We start from the raw sequence: 18,205 nt of genomic DNA, 5'->3' as shown, positions 1-18,205 counted from the left end.
TTTGAAGACTCAGCAACGCAAGACATCCAACTCTGGTATAAACTGACCCCAGCAGTGCTCACATGTAGCCAGTCCTAGTACGAAGGTCAATGTCAAAAATGCAGGCCAACTCCGAGGTGCGAAGCCAAGCAGCCGTCTACGCCGACTTTCGGATTTTCGCCTCTGCATGCGCACGACACCTGTTGAAATGGGTGGCGATCGATATCGTGATGTGACGCACAATACACTTTGAGATCTCCGGCAACGCAAAGGGGCAGTTCCAGGTGGCATTCATACGGCCTTGCGAATGCCCGAACCCCCCCGATCGCTCCAGACATGGACTCGCCGAGGCTCCCGAGACACAGAGCCTCGACGAAACCCGCCACGCGCTTGCGTGAATTCTGCCTACAGACGAAAACGACAGACCCGCCCGGCGGTCCACCCGAACGCTCGAATGGCCAACGCGACCGTGTTCGTCGGGAACCTCTGCTTCATCGCCGGCGTCGGCCTGCTTGTGTCGGCGCAGTGGGAGATGGTCCGGGGCAACACGTTTGGGTACACGGTGCTGTCGTCGTTTGGTGAGGAGCCCAGTCTGTGTCAGGTCGGTGTGTCAGCTGCTGATCGGAGCATGGCAACAGGGCTCTACTACGCGGGATATGGAGTGCTCCGCATGCCTGGGATGGGCATCATCGAGGCCTATGGCGGGTACACGGCGGAATACTACAACGCCGTTGGCTTGTACCTGCTCGGTGAGGACACGGCCATGATCATGACACGGTATTGCAGCGGAGCGGAAGCTGACGGATCCAGTCTGGTGCATACTCAACTCCTTCTTCCTGCTCGCCTCTCTGGCCATGTACGTCCGCCAAACCCCCCCTCTCCCGGAAAAAATGGCATAAAGCAGCTGACGCGGAAATCCCCCGGAAACGTCCCCAACATCATCATCTTCGCAGGCCTCGAGTTCTCCTTCCTGTTCAACTGCGCCGCCCACTTCGCCATGGCCGACGGCGACACGGCCGCCAGCGCCGTGGCCGCCGCGTCGGGGTTCTACATGGTTGGCTACGAGCTCTGTCGGGACGTGTTCCCCTTTGAGCTGCCCGTGGGCGACACGTCGCGGTTCTTTGGCCGGCGGAAGCTGTGCTAGTGGGAGGAGGGAAGACGAGGGAACAGCGGCGGAGGTTTCGATAGTCTTGCTGATCTACCTAACCCAGTGCTTCCGGTCTTCGGTTGCCACCTGGGTGTGGTCTTTGATTTGGCGTGCTTAATCTGACCGCCGAACAAGTCATGGAATGCTGCTTTGCAAGTTGATCATCACCGTAAAGGCCTCTGACATGAACATGCCGCTCAATTCAGCGAGGCCATGAGCTCGCAACACGCCGTACAGACACAACGCCATGCCGGCCCCCGGCCTAGTAATCCTCGATATCATCATCACTCAACACCAGCCCCGAAACGCCCAAGCCCGAAACAGAGACGTCGCTCACGGTGCGGATCCGCGCCGCCTTCTTCCGCGGCGACGCCTCCTCGGACGGCTTATCCGTCGCCCACGCCTCGCCGCTCATCGGCCCGCCGTCGGCCTCGGCCGCCTCGTCGCCGGACTCGACGTCCTCGCCCGCCCGCTGCGCGCCGATGCCCTGGAACGACACGACCTTTTCAATGTCCCGCAGCTTGATCGAGTGCAGGCCCCCCCTGCGACCGCGTGCAATCTGCGCCATGTAGGGCAGCCGCTCGAGCAGCATCTCCCTGCGCGCGGCGCTCCCGAGCGACAGCAGAGGCGGCGCCTCGTGTGCGTCTGCGGCGCCGGAACTGGCGTGCGAGGCCGATCCGCCAGCGCCCTTGGCCTGGTGTGTGGCGACCCAGCTCGCTGCGCCTGCCGTCGACGCTGCGGCCTTGGGCTTTCGGAATGCTGCAGCGCCTTGTGTGAGGTCCTTCCGCGCGACGCTCTCCTCGCCCTTGAGCAGCCTTGTCGACCACACATCCACGAGGCCCTCAAACTCCTCCTTGGTGCGCCACAGCTTGATGCTCGTCGGGTAGAACATCTTGAAAGCGTCGCTGCCCCTGACGCCGGGAGGCGTCTTGCGTTTGACGGGCGACGGCAGCGAGAACAACATGCCGCGCACGGCGACCTGGAAGGTCATCTCGTCTTGACGCAGAACATGGCTGCTCGAGTCCTTGCCACCGTAGCCGCCTGAGGGGCCCCGACCGCCGAAGAAAATGTCCCAGGAGGGGCTGAGGAGATCGCTGAGAGAAAGATACTCGAGGCAGCCGTTGACGTGGTCGAGAGACGAGTCGGGGTCGAGAGGGCTCGGGCTTTCGCACGAGTAGAGGTAATTTTCGTGAAGCGCCGACACAAAGGTGTGCGTGTCGGTGCCCGTCTCGTCGATGAGAGCGTCGACGGAAACCTGCGAGCGTTTGGGACGGGCGTAGTGTGTTAGATGGCTCGGTAGGATTTCGACCGTGTCGTTTTTGGGTGGCAGCTCGTCCCTCTTGTTGTAGACCACCTTGCCGACGGCGTGGAAGATGCCGAGACTGGCTTCTCGCTGTGAGATGAGCTCGAGGCTCTCCTCTTCTCCTTTGGTCATGGCAAGCAATTCCTTCGAGCCTCTCTTGGCTTTCGTAAAGGCAACCTTGGCGCCCCAGTCGGCTTCCTGGTCGCCCTTGAGGCAGAGAAACTCCAGGGAGGAGATGGCGCTGCGAATGTCGCCAATCTCGCCGAGACGCTTGAGGACAAGAGGTCCCGGGGTGCGTTTCCGTCCCGATGTCCTAGCCTCCTTGGTGACGACCAGCTCGAGAGCTTTGGCAAGGATTGACGGCGCTATCGCGTTGAACTCTATCACGCCGACCCCTGGGTGGCGGAGGATTTCCGGGCCCAGCAAGCGATGGGCTGTGAAGCTGTCTGCCGACGCCGACGTCGTCGTCAACAGGGTCTCCGATATGACCATGACCACGGGTGTAATGGTGGCGTTTTGTGACGGTCGTCCAAAGGCCGACAGGGACGGCGTGTTCGCGGCGAGGTACGCCAGCAGGGCATTTCTGAACGATGTCAGAGCCGTCGAGGAGCGCGCAAACGTGTTGGGGAACTCCTCGACCAGAATGATGCGCCGTGTGCCCTTGTCCAGGGCCTGCGTCGACGAGTCCGAGCCGCCAGCACCCCCATCCATCTCGAGCTGGCCAAACTTGCCGCCGCGGCCGAGAAACTCCTGAAACTGGGCCGACGCCGACTGGAAGCCGAGGCCGCCGCTCGTCGGCCCCGTGGGATTCCTCCACTCCAGGAGCTCGCAGCCCAGCTCCCGCGCCAGCAGGCGCATCGTCGTCGTCTTGCCAGCACCAGCCGCGCCCTTGAGCAGCAGCACGCGCTGCCGCAGGCGCCCAGCCAGCACATCCTCCAGCCACCGCCGCACATCGACCACCTTTTTCTTGTGCACGGCCAGCTCGTCGAGGGACACGGGGCCGAATCGCTCGGACCACGGCCTCAGGTCATCGTCGAGAGCCGCGGGGCGGCTCGGCCTCGGCGGTCGGAGGAATTTCTGGCTGCTCGAGGCCAGACCACCAGTTGTTGTTGTGGTAGCTGTCGTCGTCGTCGACGACGTGCCGTCTCGCGAGCGTTTCCTCGCGTTCAAGCCGACGAAGCTCGCGCTGCCTGCTTTGGGCACCACGTCATCTTCGGATATGGGATCGCTGACAATGTCGTCGTCGAGGATGAGGGGCGGCGCGGGTTTCGATGGGGGCGGGGCCTTTTGTGCCTGCCTCGAGAAGAGGGCCAGCAGGTCGCCGGACCTGCCCTTCTCTTCCGTCTTGGAGGTTCGCTTGGGGGCTCGTGACCTGGGCTTCACGGGGCTGGTGCTGGGACTTCTCGTGTCGTGCTTCAGGCCATTTCTGGAGGTGCCTGTCTTCGGTTTCGTAGGGCTCGGGGGAAGGTGTCGGGCGGGCGGAGGAGGGTTTCGTGGGTGATGAAGTGAGAAAGTTGAGCAGCGTGTTGGTGTGCTGAGGTCGGCCATGGTCTTGTTTGTTGCCGTGGTTGTTGTCGTGGTTGTTGTCGTGGTCGGGGTCGTGATGGTAGTCGTCGTCTGATTCGACATTCTTCTTCCGGCGCTTTGGGGGCGGAGCCATTGCGGACGCTGGGAGTTGATCGGTCGCAGCAAGCGGCACTGATTAGGTTCGTGGTTGAGACATGGAGTCGAGCATGGTACGGCAGGCTTGGCGATGCGAGGATGGTGGCAGGAGAAGCGATTCGGAGGCGTAGGTCGGAGGATGGCAAGGCTGAGGGCAGGCAGAAGCAGCCCGAGATGATCTCACCGTGCTACTGGTCGTGGGTGGGGCGCCCTGCTGCTGTCTCTCCGGGGGGCTGCTGTGTCTCCAGGGGGCTGCTGTGTCTCCAGGGGGCTGCTGTGTCTCCAGGGGGCTGCTGCGTCTCCAGGGGGCTGCTGCGTCTCCAGGGGGCTGCTGTGTCTCCAGGGGTGTGGGCGCTGTATTTCTGGGGTGCCACCCACGAGATCGGTCCCTGGGATGTGCCGTGAGCTTGGTATCGTCGCTACGGTGGGCTTTCCATGCCACAATCACCAAGGACGAGCGGATGCTCATGGTATTCAAGATGGAAGCATTTCCCAAATCAATAAACTCATCATGTACAATCGTCTCAAATGCCTCCATAGCCCGCGACGTTCCTTTCCAGTTATACCATTGTGCTCTTCAGACCAGCATTGCTTACAATCTCCCTCGCAACTCACCCAAATCCCATTCATGGCATCACCATTAATCAAACACCCACCCCTCAAACCCATCGACAAATGTCACAGCCGCCGCGAGATACCTCTCATGCACGTCACCCCACGTCCTCGCCGCCTCCTTGATGGCCCGGATCGCTGTCTCGCGTCAGTACCCGTGTCCCACACACACAACACGCCCAGAGCACCAGAGCATACCTTTGACATAATGCGCATCGGACGCGTGCCGCGAGTGCAGCGCCTCGTGCTCGACATGCGCCCACCCCCGGCCCTGCGGCACGGGCTGCACATTATCCTCGTCGATGCGCGGCCGGCCCATGGCGGCATACACGGCCACGGCCAACAGCCACCACTCGCGCACGAGGGCCACGTGGAACCTGGCCGGCAGCACCGGCAGCAGGATGCGCACGGCGTGGCTCGTCGTCAGCAGGTGCACCGTGAAGAAGTTGTAGGCGTGCGTGCCGGGCTTCACCGTCGCCACGAGCAGCGCGACGGCCGCCTCCTGCGACTGTTGGAACGGCCGGACGGGGTCCTCGCTGGCGTCGTCGGCGGCCACGGCCCAGGCGTTCCAGTACTCGAGCACGAGGTCCTCGTGCTTGCCGAAGAGGAGGTCGATGTTGTCGAAGCCCGGCGTCGCGAAGAGGCCGTCGAAGCGCGCGTCGCTGGCCATCCTGTCGAGGATGTCGACGGGCGAGGTTGATGAGAAGGGCGCCGGCCTCGTGTACTTTTGTTCGTCCAGGTACTTGTGAAGGTAGTTGTACTGGACGCACGAGAGGGCGAGGGCCTCGATGGCGATCTCCTTGGCGTTCATCTCGTAGGCATAGCCCAGGTGGATGAGGGGGTGGCCGACTGTCTTTGTCAGTGGACGAGGAACGACATCCGAAACAATCAACACAAATTAAACATGAGAAGAGAGGGAGAGAGAGGGAGAGAGAGAGAGAGAGAGAGAGAAGAAGCGAGTGACGTACGCCCGCCGATGAGCCCGTGGACCAGGGGCTGGTCCCCCTTGAGCAGATAGTGCGCCACGACCGTCTTCCAGTCATAGTTGAACTGCAGGGCGAGGCCGTCTTCAAAGAAATCGACATAGGCGCGCTGGTACCGCTTGTCGCCGAGAAAGTCCTGCCAGTCCTCCTCGATGACCTCGGCCGGGGAGTCCTGCCACGGCTCGAGCTCCTTCGAGACCGTCTCGTACAGGCTGTGCAGCTGGTTCTCCGAGGCGCCGAGGAGGTACGCCGAGCAGAGAATGTGGGCGGCGTGGTTGTCGAACTGCAGGTTGTGGTAGACGATGGCGTGGTTGACGTGGTTGGCCTTGATGAGGTGCTTGAGGCACCGCGCTCGCTTCTCGGCGTCTGTCTCGACGTTGTGCACCTCGACGGGCGGCAGGTCGATGGCCTGAGGGGCATCGTCGGCGCCAGCGACGAGGCGGCCGAGGAGGGGCACGTGGGCGAGGAAGGACATGATGAGTGTTTGCAAATGTCGGTCACTGCGGCTCCCTTGAGATGGAGATGTCGCGATGCGTGCTCGGCAGCGTGCGTGGGATGGCGATGAGAGGCCCAACGGAAGAGGTCAGAGCAGAGAGGAGGGTCCAGAATGTTGGGGCGCTGAAACTCTCACTAGGGTCCTGGCAAGCCTAGGTCGTGACGTTTTAGTGGGCTGCAGTGGGCAGCCTCGCTAGGCAGTGGCCGCGGGGTCATTCAGTGGGGCACCATCTATGCTTGGAGTGGGTTACGGTACCTGACCTTGTCATGGTACGGGTACTAGGTACTACTGGCACAGATACTTGGTACAGGGCACCGGGACCCACCCGGCCGGAGCAGCTCCGTCCATCACCGCCGGGACCCACTATAACATCTCCGTTGTTCGGATTTCATGATGCCGGCCTTGACTGAGACAAGATACCGCAAGGCGAAGCACCTGGGTAAGGTAATCAATTGATGAGCCTACAATGAGAACACTCGTCACTTCACACAACTCCTAATTGTATCCAGAAACAGGATACCCCGCGAGCTTGCTCTCGTGCGAGGGCAAAAACTTCTTCTCCCGGTACCACGTGTGCGCATCCTCGGCCTTGGCCTTGACCTCGTCCATGGAGAACGCGTGCTCCCTCAGGCGATCAAACACGCCCTGCGCATAGTCGGGCGAGATGTTGTAAAGCTGCGCGAGGTACTTGGCCTGGATCTCCGGGTACTGCACGAGGCCGAGGTACTTGGCCGTGTTGTGGCACGTGTTCTGCCTCGCCTGCGGCGACATGACCCTGGTCCAGAGGGCCGTCGCCTGGTCGTAGTCGTTGCGCTTGCCCTCGTGCCAAAAGTGGCTGCGGCGGCTGACGATGCTGTCGCCGACGGCGTACGGCGCCTCGGCCGCGTCGGGCCGGAACTTGTGCGCGAAGCTGTTGGGCGCGTACTGCTTGTTGCCGGCGTGGTTGGCGTCGGCCCGCAGGGCGCCGTCAAAGTTGAGCGGCGCGTACGACTGCGCCATGAACGGGCAGTTGACGGGGATCTGGTGCAGGTTGACGCCGATGCGGTGGTACTGCGCGTCGCGGTAGAAGAACATGCGGAACTGCAGCAGCGGGTCCGGCGCGTCCTCGATCCCCGGCACCATGCTGCCCGGCGAGAAGGCCGCCTGCTCGACGTCGCGGTGGAAGTCCTCCGGGTTCTTGTTGAGCACGAGGCGCCCGTACGGCCGCATCGGGAACCGGCCGCGCGGCCACACCTTGGTCACGTCAAAGGGGTCGAACCCGAGCTTGTCGGCGTCGGCCTCCTCGGGCTGCATCACCTGCACGTGCGCCGTCCACTCAATCGCCTCGCCCTTTTCAATCGCCGTCCAGAGATCTCGCTTCGAGTAGTCCGGGTCCTCGCCGCACATCTGCACGGCCTCGCCGTCGGTGAACTGCTTCTGCCCGTGCTTGGCGATGAAGTGGTACTTGACGTAGACAAACCTGCCCTCCTTGTTCACCCACTTGAATGCGTGGCAGCCGTAGCCGTGGTTGAAGCGCCAGCCCTGCGGCGTGCCGTGGTCGCTGAAGAACATGAGGCCGGCGTGGTTCGATTCGGGCGTGTTGGCGAGCAGGTCGAAGAGCGCGTCAAAGTCGAGCAGAAAGTTGGTCGGGTTGCGGCTCTGCGAGCGGATGACATCAGGGCCCTGGAGCGGGTCACGGCAGAAGAATACGGGCTGCCCTTGATCAGCTGGTTTTCACGTCTCTGAAAAGTCATGGGGGTTGCCGTTTACAAAGTTGAGCCCGACAATGTCCTGGTTGCCCTCCATCGTGTACAGCTTGATGGCGAAGCCGCGAGGATTGCGGCCCTCGTCGGGGAACTCTCGACCAAAGGTGACGGTAGAGAAACGGACGAACGCGGGAGTCTTCTCGCCCACGGAGGAGAGGAAGTCTGCTTTCTGCGCGTCGTCAGTATTCCAGTCTTCACTATTCCAGTCTTCACTATTCCAGTCTTCACTATTCCAGTCTTCACTATTCCAGTCTTCACTATTCCAGTCTTCAAGGAAAGGACACCAACTCACCGTCAAGTCGGTCACATCGTGGGTGCATTCAAAAAACCCAAAAGCCCCGGAGCCACACGGGTGAACCATGCCTATACTCTTTAGTGCCAACGTACTCGCTCCTCTGAATCGGGTCGCTACATACGCTCAAGGTTCTTCGACCGGTTGAAGGTCTGCTGCTTCCTGTACGTCCAAGATGAGCATAAATTACATTTCCACCCCTGTCAAACATGTCTTACTGGAAAAGATGAATGTCGCTGGCAACCGGAATACCACCCACCGTCTTGCTATGAGCACTACCAGCCCGTCAGTACGCTTCCACGACAACAGTCCACGACATCAGTAGCTCTGAGGCCCACGAAACTCACGGATCAGGCAGAGGGTGGCCCTCATTATTCGTAAAGTACGCGCCATCGTCCTCGCGCTTGCCGCCAGGCACCGCCCCAGACACCTTGCCGATAATGTCGGCAGGCCCCTCGTTGGCGCTCTGCATGTGGCTCACGCGCGGGGCCCGCCTTTCGCCCGTGACCTGGCTGCCGATGGCCATGGCCGTGGCGCGGAGGGGGTGCTGGGCCGGATCGACCTGGTTTGAGTTGACGTTCATGATGGGCGTTGGGGCACGTGAGAGACGGACTAGACAGGAGAAAAGCGCTTGGGGTATATCGAGAACGAAGAAGCATGGCCGTCCGGGGTAGGCTCCGCGCCCGAACTTTTATAGCCTCATCTTCACTCCTCGTTCGTCCGAGACGGGTGGTAGAAAGATTTCTGGTGGCTTGGCGTCATGACAACTCCTCCGAGCCGAGACGAGCTGCAAGGTCACATTGTCCAGCTGCACGCCGGCTTGGGGTGCGCGAATGCCGCTGATGGTGATGTGCTGGTGATGACACGAGGGGGCCTGCGCTGGGCGATAGCCTCAACAGCTCGGCCGCGGTAATGCTCCGGTCTGGTAACGTCGTTGGTGCCATTGGTTGCCGGCTGCTGGATACGCGGGGTAAAGATTCTTGGCTAGCCGAGTCTACGTCTGACAGCTCGGAGGCGATGGCCCGGACATGTTTCGCTAGTCCGGCGGTGGCGGTCTGGACTGTGGTCCGGCTGGCTGCCGATCCAATCGTTTCCGGGCCGGGGTTGCACTCGTTCCTGATTTGCTCCGACGCTTCAATTGCTCCCACGAGGCTCTCTGGTCCTTCTCACTTGTGAAGGCATGTAGACCAATGACCGTGGCCCGGTCGAAATAGTCCTGGCCTGGGCGTACCTGGTGCAGCATGCCGTGCTGTCTGCACACGGCCGCGAGGCATGGATTGCTGGGTACGCGATAGGCCTATGACTTGAGAATCGGGACTTGAGATCCAAAGGAGGGTTTATACATGACGGGTGGCCTGTCGTAGGTGGCTGTCCCGTCTCTTTCTCATGACGCCAGAATGAGTTCAGCGGCACTGCGCATGGGCGCCGTTGAGCAGTGGACGAGCAAACAGCCGAATCATGGCATCACCGATGATCTGTGAACTGTCTTGGCCTGGAGGCCTGCTACCTCCGTATACTATGAATAACAGCCACTGCACACGAAAGTGCGCATTCTATACCACCTCTTGACAACATAGCACTACACTCACAAGGCTCACCAAACATCACCCAGTAGGCATTCGCCGTATCGTCAACTCCCACCATGGCACGCAACGTCTGCATCACAGCCGCCGAGGGCCAAACCGGCTTCCTCATCGCCGAGCTCCTGCTCAAGCACCCCTTTTCGCGCAAAGTCGACTCGGTGACGGCCCTCACCATGGACCCGACCTCGGACCGCGTCAAGGCGCTCGAATCGCTCGGCGCCACGGTCGCGCACCACAAGCCCGGCCGCGAGCGCACCGTCGTGCAGACGCTCCAGAAGACGGGCTGCGACACGCTGTGCCTCATCCCGCCGGCGAACGACACCAAGGTCGACATTGCCGCCGAGCTGACCCGCGCCGCGCGCAAGGCCGGCGTCGCCAACGTGTGCCTCATCAGCTCGGTCGGCTGCGACTATGCCGACGAGAAGAGGCAGCCGAGGCTGCGCGAGTTCATTGAGCTCGAGAGCCTGGTGCTCGCCAACAAGGGCGATTCGTCTGCCCAGCTGGGCCACTCGCCTGTTGTCATTAGGTGAGGTTGTGAGAGGCTGCGTGCTCTGTGTGTTGGGGGCCGCAATGTCTGCTGACGGCTGGTGCAGGGCTGGTTTTTACGCGGAGAATCTCTTGCTCTACGCTCCGCAGGCGCAGAGTGAGGGCATACTCCCGCTGCCCATTGGCGAGAACCACAAGTTCGCCCCCGTGGCTCTGGGTGTAGGTGTTTTGATCGGTTTGGCAAGTAGTCTCCAGATTTGGCTGACGTGATGATAGGATGTTGCCAATGTTGCCGCTCATGTGCTCAGCGGCAAGGGCGAGCACGGGTTCGACGACAAGCATCGTGGGCAGATGATGGTTGTCACGGGTAAGCACCGAGGTCGACGTCTTCAGGCGCAGTCATACTCACCCATGCGCGCAGGTCCCATGCTCTGCGCCGGTAAGGAGCTGGCCACGGCAGCTTCCGAGGCTCTCGGGACGCAGATTGAATTTGAGAACATCTCCCAGTAAGTGCGGCCTTGCGTGGTTGGAATGCTGAGTTGGTAACAGCGTAGTAGAGCCGAAGCCAAAAAGGTGCTGCGAGCCCAGTCTGAGAGCGACAACGCCGAACAGCAGTACATACTCGAATACTACAGCCTCGTGCGAGAGGGCAAGACAAACTATATCAGCACGACGGCGTTCCACGACGTCACGGGAACCCACCCCACCGAGCCGACTGAATTCTTCAAGATGTACTCGGGGGAGTTCAAGACGGCCAAGCGTGTGAAGCGGAGTCACTGAGGAGCCACGAGGCGGCAGCTGGGGGCAGGTTTCATGGTTGGGGTGTTAGTTGACAAGTCTATGCAACGGCAATGCCCTGTGTTGATGAGAAGAGTGCCGAGTCGCTATAAGACTGGCGAAAGAGCGTGAAGACTTTGGTAGTGTGCTCTGCCAGAATGTAACCATGAGTGAAACAGATTTATTTTACTTGAGCTAAAACGCCAAGCTGGTGACTGCTGTTGGGAGTAACACAAGTAGCCAATGCTAGTGACACTACCTTAGTGACATGATGGATCTTGTTGGAAACATCGACTTACACTGCCGTTCGACGGTCAGACGGATATACTCTGGATAAGTGGCCAGAAACCAGTGATATAAAATATTTGGCAACTTAAAAATCAACGGACGAGCGTGTCTCTCCATGGTATTCATCAACATTTCGCAGCCATCACGAATTCAATGACATCTCCATCACTGTCATGTCATTTGTGCATAAAAGTAAGCCAGCCGCCGCCGTCGGCACCAGCCGGCACCAATTCCGCCGACCAAACAGTCGAGACAAGTACACCAGGACGATACAAGCAGCATCGCGAAAAATCCCAGGAAGACCAAAGGAACACACCCCCAAGCATCCACACGCACCAACAAAGGAAATAAAGAAGGAAAGGGGGGAAAAAAAGGAACAAGGTGGAAAACCCACATAGCACGGCCACTCGGTCCCAAGCCCCTGGTACCACTCCTCCCCCCTGGCGCACGAACCAGACAGCCGGGACCATCACCAACCACCCGTCATCTCCATGCCCAGCACTGACCAGCCAGCATCACATGTTCCCTCCCCGAATCGCTCGTATAGGTACCTTACCGCAGCAAGGGAGGGAAGCCCGTTCTCGCGTTGCTGCCATCTCTTCGCCGCCGGGTCATACGTGGACGAGCCTCGCACCCCCCTGCCCCGGCTCGGCAGAAGCCGCGCAGAAACGCCGCGCGCTCCGGGCTGCTGGGTCTCCTTTGGATCACATCGGCACTGCAGGCAGAGGAACGGACGAGGTCATCAGGGGGGGGGGGGGGGCCTCCCACGGACAGGGGGCAAGGCAAGGAAGGGGGGGTTAGTGGTGGTGGTGCCGAATGGTGGTGGGGGGTTCTCGGGCTGGCTGGGGAGGAAAAATCCTTTGGGATCCTTTATTTTAAGAAGGACAAGAGACTGCTGCCCATGGACAAAATGACGAAAAGCGTCGATTGAAATTTGTTGTCGTCTCTCTACCCTTCCCTTTTGATACCTGTCCCGATCGAACTTTTCGGCTTCCCAGGCGCCCCCCCAGTCCCTGATGCCGAGGCCCTTTGTTTCACGCAAGACAGGGCACTCTTTGGCTCCTCTTATTTTTTATTCAAGGATAGGAGCTGGGAGGTTTCCGCTGCCTCTGGCATTGCCCTGCAGCAACCCGATGGTCGCACGCCTCCCTCGCGGTGTCCACAGATGTCCACGATGGGACCTTGACTGACAGGCAGGTTACACCACGCGAGCCAGGCGTGTCTTGAAGCCGCGGCGTTGTGCGACCAACTCTCAATTCGACTGTCCTCCTTTCCCTTTCGAAAAGAGACCAAGATCCACCGCAAGTCACACAAGCACTCTGACAACTGCTCCTCCCAAGAGTGAGGTCCCCTCTCTCTCTCATACACACGCCGACGGTCGTCGCCGCAGCAGATGAGATGGGCCGCCGTTCTGGCCGTGGGGTCGCGGGCCCCAAAAGTCAAATGCAACGAGACACTTTTCGGTGAAGCAGCGCTTCCTCATTGATTGGGCCCTCGTACAGTGCCAACTCGATCGACAACGCCCATTGGCTGGACCAGTCCGAATCTGGCATCGGCATCAACTAACACCAAAGAAATGGACGACAACGACCAGGACCACGGCTTGAGAGCCAGAGGGGAAGGGGTGGAGGGGTGCGCAATGGCGTAGACTAAAAGGCAGTTCAATATACTCTCTTCTCCTTCGATCGAAAGCACTACGCAGCTTCATCTCTGAACAAAAGCTCACCATCTCCCTCCTGCTCCTCGTCCTCCTCCTTTTTATTTTCTCGGTGAAAGCACGAGAAGAGAGTCGTCCGAGAGAGAGCCTCCTGAAGCCCTTCGCCCATACAGACAGACCCCTTTGCTCTATCCCTCCCCTTTTGCCAGAACGGCTTGCCCCTGTCATCCAAGCACCTGCCCTCCCCCCTTCCCTCTTCCGCCTGACTTGGACCCCGGAACCATGGCACTCGCCCATGAGATTGGATCCCTCCTCCAGACCCTCCCCCGTGGGAGGCGTCTGCTGGTCTCAGAAGAGGACCCCGTCAACGCCTACTTTGACCTGGCAGCCTACTACGGCGACGGCTCCGATGACGCCGGCTCCCGCTCCGAGTCGTCCTCCGTGCTGACCCCGGGCCCTGCCTACGACACGGCCACCTCGCCCTCCGTCATCTCCGACTCCTATGACATGGACATTGACCCCGAGGAGCCCCATCAGCAGCAGGCCGTGGTCCAGGGGACGACCCAGAAGACCCTCGCCGACGCCCGCCGCCACGACGGGCACCTCATCTGGCCCCAGGCCGACCCCTCGCAGGACCTGCCCCGGCACTCGACCCTGAGCCTGTCCGGCCGCAAGAAGAGGAGCCGTCGCCCGAGCAGCCCTGCCGCCCGCCACGTCAAGAACCCAGCCGAGACGGCCCGCGTGCGCAAGCTCGGCGCCTGCATCAAGTGCCGTATCGAGAAACTCAAGTGCTCCGACGAGACGGTGTGCGTCTCCTGCCAGGGCAAGTACGGCGTTCCCCTGTGCCAGAGGACCTGTCTGCGCAAGACGCTTTCCGATCTCGCCAAGCACACAACCTTTGTGCGGTGTAAGTCAATTGGACATGCCCCCACTTCTGTCAGGAGAACAAGTACTTACGTGAGAGTCAGACACCGGCCTGAGGTACAACCAGGAGCAGGCCCTCCTGAGGACCAAGTGTGCCCCGGGCGAAGGCTTCAGGGAAGTGTTCCTCAGCTTCTCGGACATCGATCTGCAGTCGCCCACCCTCAAGACTGTCTTCCGCAAGTGTCACAGCCTGAGCAACGGCGCCGAGGTCATTGCCTTTCCCCGGGACCGCGTGCCGCTCCACAGCCAGCTCGTGGAGTGGGTCGAGCACCAGATCCTCGCCGAGCGCCACGCCGGCCGGCACTATGGCTTCGAGGCCACCATCGATACCTTTATCTTGAAGTACATCAAGGCCGGCACCAGCCGCACGGCGCTGCCGCAGATCCGTCTCATCCGCAAGATCCACGAGATGAGGTGCATGTATCGTATTTGGAGGGTCGACACCCTGTACTGGCGTCATGCTCAGACTTCTCACCACAGCCCTCTGCCCCCTTTCATCCACGCCGAGCTGCGCCAGATTGTCAAGTCAGCCCTCGAGTCCTGCGAGCGCGACATTTTCAACGAGCTCGACAAGTTTCTCAAGCCGTCCGGCATCCCGGCCAAGGACAGGGCGCCCATGTGGGCCGCTCTGTGGCAGCTCATTTTCACCTTCAAGGACCTCACCCAGACTTTCAAGGAAGCTGGAAGGCTCGCCAATGGTATGTCATACTCCTGGCCAGGGTGGGAGAGTCAGCGCTGACAACGCTTGCGCACAGTTCACCCTGCCTTTGATGCCTGCACAGCGGCAACCGAGCAGCTCTACGTTGCCATCATGTCATTTTACGGCAGCCACTACCGCCAAGCAAGCAACCTCAAAGTCAGCATTCAGTGCCTTGACTCGACTCACATGCCATCGTCGACGCTGAGGCACGAGGTGGGCGATATCTTCCAGCATGCTCGTCATGAGCGCGGGGCTTTCCGTATGTTCATCCTTCCCTTGGCGTACCTGTTGTTCCACGTCTAACCTCAAGGCAGACGAATACATCCAGACTTCGCCCAATGAGCTAGACAGGCTTCTCAAGACCCTGGTCGTTGACCTTGAAGTCAAGCGCCTCGGCAATCGACGCGGAAGGGGACGAGCCCCTGTCGAAATGGTGCTGATTCCCAGCCCCGACCTCTACCCAGGCAGTGACGACGAGGACGATATGGAGATGGCAGGTTGATACGAGGCAGAAAGTTTGACGACGGGATTCTCTCTTCGGCGTTTTCTCATGGGTAATGATTATGATGTAATGAGAATAATGATGACTTCAGAAAGTATTGACGCTGCGAGTGTGTTTTCGGTGTCCTCATGGTTTGTCTCGGTATCCTCATGGTTTGTCCTGGTTCATCAACTCAATGTGAACTTTTACCTTCTTGTGGGGCTTCTTCTCGCCTTTCATCCTGCCGACATTGGAAAACCGTTCCTTGACAGTCTCGGTGTCGATGCCCTTGGCTGCATCCGCCGACACGAACACCGTCAGATTGATGCGGTCACGTTCCTTTTTCGTCTTGTCTGCAGTGGCCTCAAATCTGGTTCAAATGTCAGTCATTCGCCTCCTATTTGCACAGTAGGTCGACAATCGCACCTTATATTGGTCGTCATCGCATCGAGCGATCTCGGCCACGCGGGAACAATGTCCACCAGAACCGCAGCTACAGCGCCAAGGTAGTCGGCCCAGAAAGGGGCCTCGGCATCAATGTCGCCCAGGAGCCTCTTGAGATTGTGGTGCAACTCAGTGTCGACGGGACCGAGATTTGCGCCCCAACGGGAACAGACCGCCAGAGCCAAGATGGAGCGAGTAGTGTGTGTGAGACCTGGAGCACCAGGATCGCGCGTGATGGCTTCGTGCAGCGCGGACGAGGCATTCGCGTCCTCATCCTCGCCCTGGTGCATCCAGATTTGGCGGACGAACAACAAGCCTAGCCCCAGCGAGAAGATGGAGGGTATTGTCCCAATCTCTACAGAAGGCGGCACGGCACTTCGCAGCATGTCCAGAACGGCGTGTGCTATAGGCAAGTCCTCAGAGGCGACCCCTGCCAAGACTTCCAGGGGATTGCTCTCCCTGATCTTTTCGGGCAACTTCATGTAAAGGGTCCCGTCTCTATTCGAGCCAGCACAGAATGTCACCGTTCGGATGTTTGAGACGGCTTTGATAAAGCCTCGACGACCTCGGCAATGGCGGGGAACTGCTGTCGGCGGCGTTTCGACATGCCATAAATCTTGCCGTCGTACTCGTCATTGACCTTGCGCATCTTGGCCGTCTGCTTGAAGAAGCCACCCGTGACGGTATAGGTGCCAACAGAGGCGATGGGATACGGCTGGATGCGATCGCAGTGCTGCAGAATGCACCCGTAGCCTCGAAGACCGCCGCCGCACATGAAAACATCGAGGCCCTCGCTGCTGTCGGCGCGCTCTCGGCAGCCTGGAAAGGTGTCGCAGAGGCGCGCAAAGGCGGCCTGCATGGTCTGACGCAGCTTGCCCGTCTCCGAGGTCCGCACCTCGGCAGGCTCAGCCTCGAGAAGGCGAATCAGTCGCGCTGCGCCGAAAGGCATACTTTCCCCGGCAGCGGCCGCAGCGATCTCGTACGAGGGCAGGCGGGTGTCGACCCATGTCATCTGCACCGATCCGCCGCCCATGTCGAGGAACAAGCCACCGCGATCAATGTTGACAAAGGCCGAACGCGAACCCATGACGGCGCCAAAGAGAGTTTCCACGGCAGGGGCGAGAATGCGCACGTCAAGACCCGATGACTCCCGGATGGCACCTAGCATATCGGCGGCATTGGCGGCGCGGCGCATGGCCTCGGTGGCGAGGACCGAAAAGTTGGCTTCCGGGACCCCATACGAGCTGGCGATGCGGCGGAAGCGGGCGAGAGTCTCGGAAACTTGAACGATGGTCTCTAGCGGAAAGGACAAGGCAGCGCCTGAGGCTCGATCGGCATTGGAGTTGAGAGCGTCGTAAAGAGAAATGTCGGCTCTTTCACGAAAGATGCAACGTAGGAGGCGTGAGTTTGGTGGTGTCATGTCCGTGATGGTGAACCTGATGCCGTTTGATCCCATATCGACAATGGCGAACAAGTGGCTCGCAGCGTCGGGAACCCATGGTGGCAAATCGTCGAGGTTATCGAGGGTAATGATACTTGAAGTATGCGTCATGGTTGTCGTGCCTTTGGCGCCTCGTTTTCCTGCCACTTCTATCCAAGTTGTGGGATGGAAGTCGTGGGGGACATGTCAAGAGTTGTGGAGCTTCCAGTGACGTGGCTCAGCTCAGTGTCGTGAGTACCATGTACATGTAACCTCTGATTCGTCGATCAAAGCAACGAGGTGCGCAACACAAGGCAGGAGGGGCCGACGTGCCCATTCCTCCCGCCTGTGGAGCAAGTGCAGCCCACGACCCGCTTTGAGCTGCGTGCCTGCCTGCTGGACCCAGCATGGTGAAGGACATTCGGTGATGGCAACCGGTGGCCTGGACGTCGGAGGGGCGTCAACATCACCAACTGTCAGCGGGCGGCAGTCAAGCGTCCACGGAGGAAGGGGGTTTCGGCCGAGTCCCGCAGCCGTACGGGGCAAAAGAGCGTCATTGAGGGTTTCAGCCAAGGATCAAATGCCCGACACTGGAGTCGGTAGACGGACGATTGCAGGGCGGAACGTGCGCACCGAAGAAAGCTTGGGTCCTGACGGGACCCCGAATGACTGTCAGTACATGTATTGACTCTTACAGTCATCTTCAGAATGCTTTGACGTACTTCCCCTACCTAGGTAGGTAGATAACAACGCGAACGAATGCTCAACTAGCGTATCCGTATCTGTGAGTCTAGCGCCGGCGGTCTGCCTCAATGCCCATCGATACAACACGAGGGAATGCCAGGTCGTATGACGCGCGCCTCGTATCTTCAGCGGCGCTGGGAACAATGGCCGCCCGACTTTCACAAGAACGCAAGGTTCGCCCGAACCATGCCAACGCACAGCACCCCTCTCTCACTAAGCCGGTCCGACTGGTGACACTGGCTCCGGTTATGCGGTGATGGACAAAATGCAAAGAAGAACGCACACCAGGATGGAGATCGCAAGGTTCGACAGTGTGATTCGTAGCACCGGCTGCACGAACATCAATTACATCTCTCCCCAGGCTGGGCCTCAGGCAGAAACCTCAGACCGTGTCTCTGTCCAAACGACAACCGGGATCTGCCACATGTTCGAGCCCGGTGCACGTCACTTCAGTGGTTTGACAGTCATAAGCGTCGAGTGAA

General features: G+C 59.9%; 7 protein-coding genes across 7 annotated transcripts; 3 read left to right on the top strand and 4 right to left on the bottom strand.

Moving 5' to 3' along the window:
- Positions 1–433: 433 nt before the first annotated feature.
- Positions 434–1,123, top strand: VDAG_03082 (uncharacterized protein; the record flags this gene model as incomplete). Its single annotated transcript, XM_009656947.1, has 1 exon — positions 434–1,123. One exon carries the CDS (start codon positions 434–436, stop codon positions 1,121–1,123), a length of 690 nt encoding a protein of 229 aa, XP_009655242.1.
- A 265-nt stretch (positions 1,124–1,388) lies between these two features.
- VDAG_03081 (cell cycle checkpoint protein RAD17) lies at positions 1,389–4,089 on the bottom strand (the record flags this gene model as incomplete). The annotated part of the gene is made up of 2 exons (XM_009656946.1): positions 1,389–3,773; positions 3,802–4,089. 2 exons carry the CDS (start codon positions 4,087–4,089, stop codon positions 1,389–1,391), a joined length of 2,673 nt encoding a protein of 890 aa, XP_009655241.1.
- A 642-nt stretch (positions 4,090–4,731) lies between these two features.
- Positions 4,732–6,161, bottom strand: VDAG_03080 (MGS207 protein; the record flags this gene model as incomplete). Its single annotated transcript, XM_009656945.1, has 3 exons — positions 4,732–4,841; positions 4,902–5,552; positions 5,672–6,161. The coding sequence occupies 3 exons, from the start codon at positions 6,159–6,161 to the stop codon at positions 4,732–4,734; spliced, it is 1,251 nt and encodes a 416-aa protein (XP_009655240.1).
- A 516-nt stretch (positions 6,162–6,677) lies between these two features.
- On the bottom strand, positions 6,678–8,802 carry VDAG_03079 (catalase; the record flags this gene model as incomplete). The annotated part of the gene is made up of 6 exons (XM_009656944.1): positions 6,678–7,874; positions 7,932–8,096; positions 8,220–8,290; positions 8,344–8,381; positions 8,438–8,494; positions 8,567–8,802. 6 exons carry the CDS (start codon positions 8,800–8,802, stop codon positions 6,678–6,680), a joined length of 1,764 nt encoding a protein of 587 aa, XP_009655239.1.
- Positions 8,803–9,861: 1,059 nt separating this feature from the next.
- VDAG_03078 (uncharacterized protein) lies at positions 9,862–11,068 on the top strand (the record flags this gene model as incomplete). Its single annotated transcript, XM_009656943.1, has 5 exons — positions 9,862–10,328; positions 10,396–10,507; positions 10,565–10,655; positions 10,710–10,794; positions 10,846–11,068. The coding sequence occupies 5 exons, from the start codon at positions 9,862–9,864 to the stop codon at positions 11,066–11,068; spliced, it is 978 nt and encodes a 325-aa protein (XP_009655238.1).
- Positions 11,069–13,292: 2,224 nt separating this feature from the next.
- On the top strand, positions 13,293–15,136 carry VDAG_03077 (uncharacterized protein; the record flags this gene model as incomplete). Its single annotated transcript, XM_009656942.1, has 4 exons — positions 13,293–13,917; positions 13,979–14,632; positions 14,717–14,893; positions 14,949–15,136. The coding sequence occupies 4 exons, from the start codon at positions 13,293–13,295 to the stop codon at positions 15,134–15,136; spliced, it is 1,644 nt and encodes a 547-aa protein (XP_009655237.1).
- A 147-nt stretch (positions 15,137–15,283) lies between these two features.
- VDAG_03076 (retrograde regulation protein) lies at positions 15,284–17,111 on the bottom strand (the record flags this gene model as incomplete). Its single annotated transcript, XM_009656941.1, has 3 exons — positions 15,284–15,485; positions 15,542–16,018; positions 16,084–17,111. The coding sequence occupies 3 exons, from the start codon at positions 17,109–17,111 to the stop codon at positions 15,284–15,286; spliced, it is 1,707 nt and encodes a 568-aa protein (XP_009655236.1).
- Between the last annotated feature and the right edge of the window lie 1,094 nt (positions 17,112–18,205).

The sequence above is a fragment of the Verticillium dahliae genome, genomic scaffold, assembly GCF_000150675.1.
Source record: "Verticillium dahliae VdLs.17 supercont1.5 genomic scaffold, whole genome shotgun sequence".
Classification (NCBI taxonomy): Eukaryota; Fungi; Ascomycota; class Sordariomycetes; order Glomerellales; family Plectosphaerellaceae; genus Verticillium; species Verticillium dahliae.
This window is presented reverse-complemented; position numbering and strand designations above follow the sequence as displayed.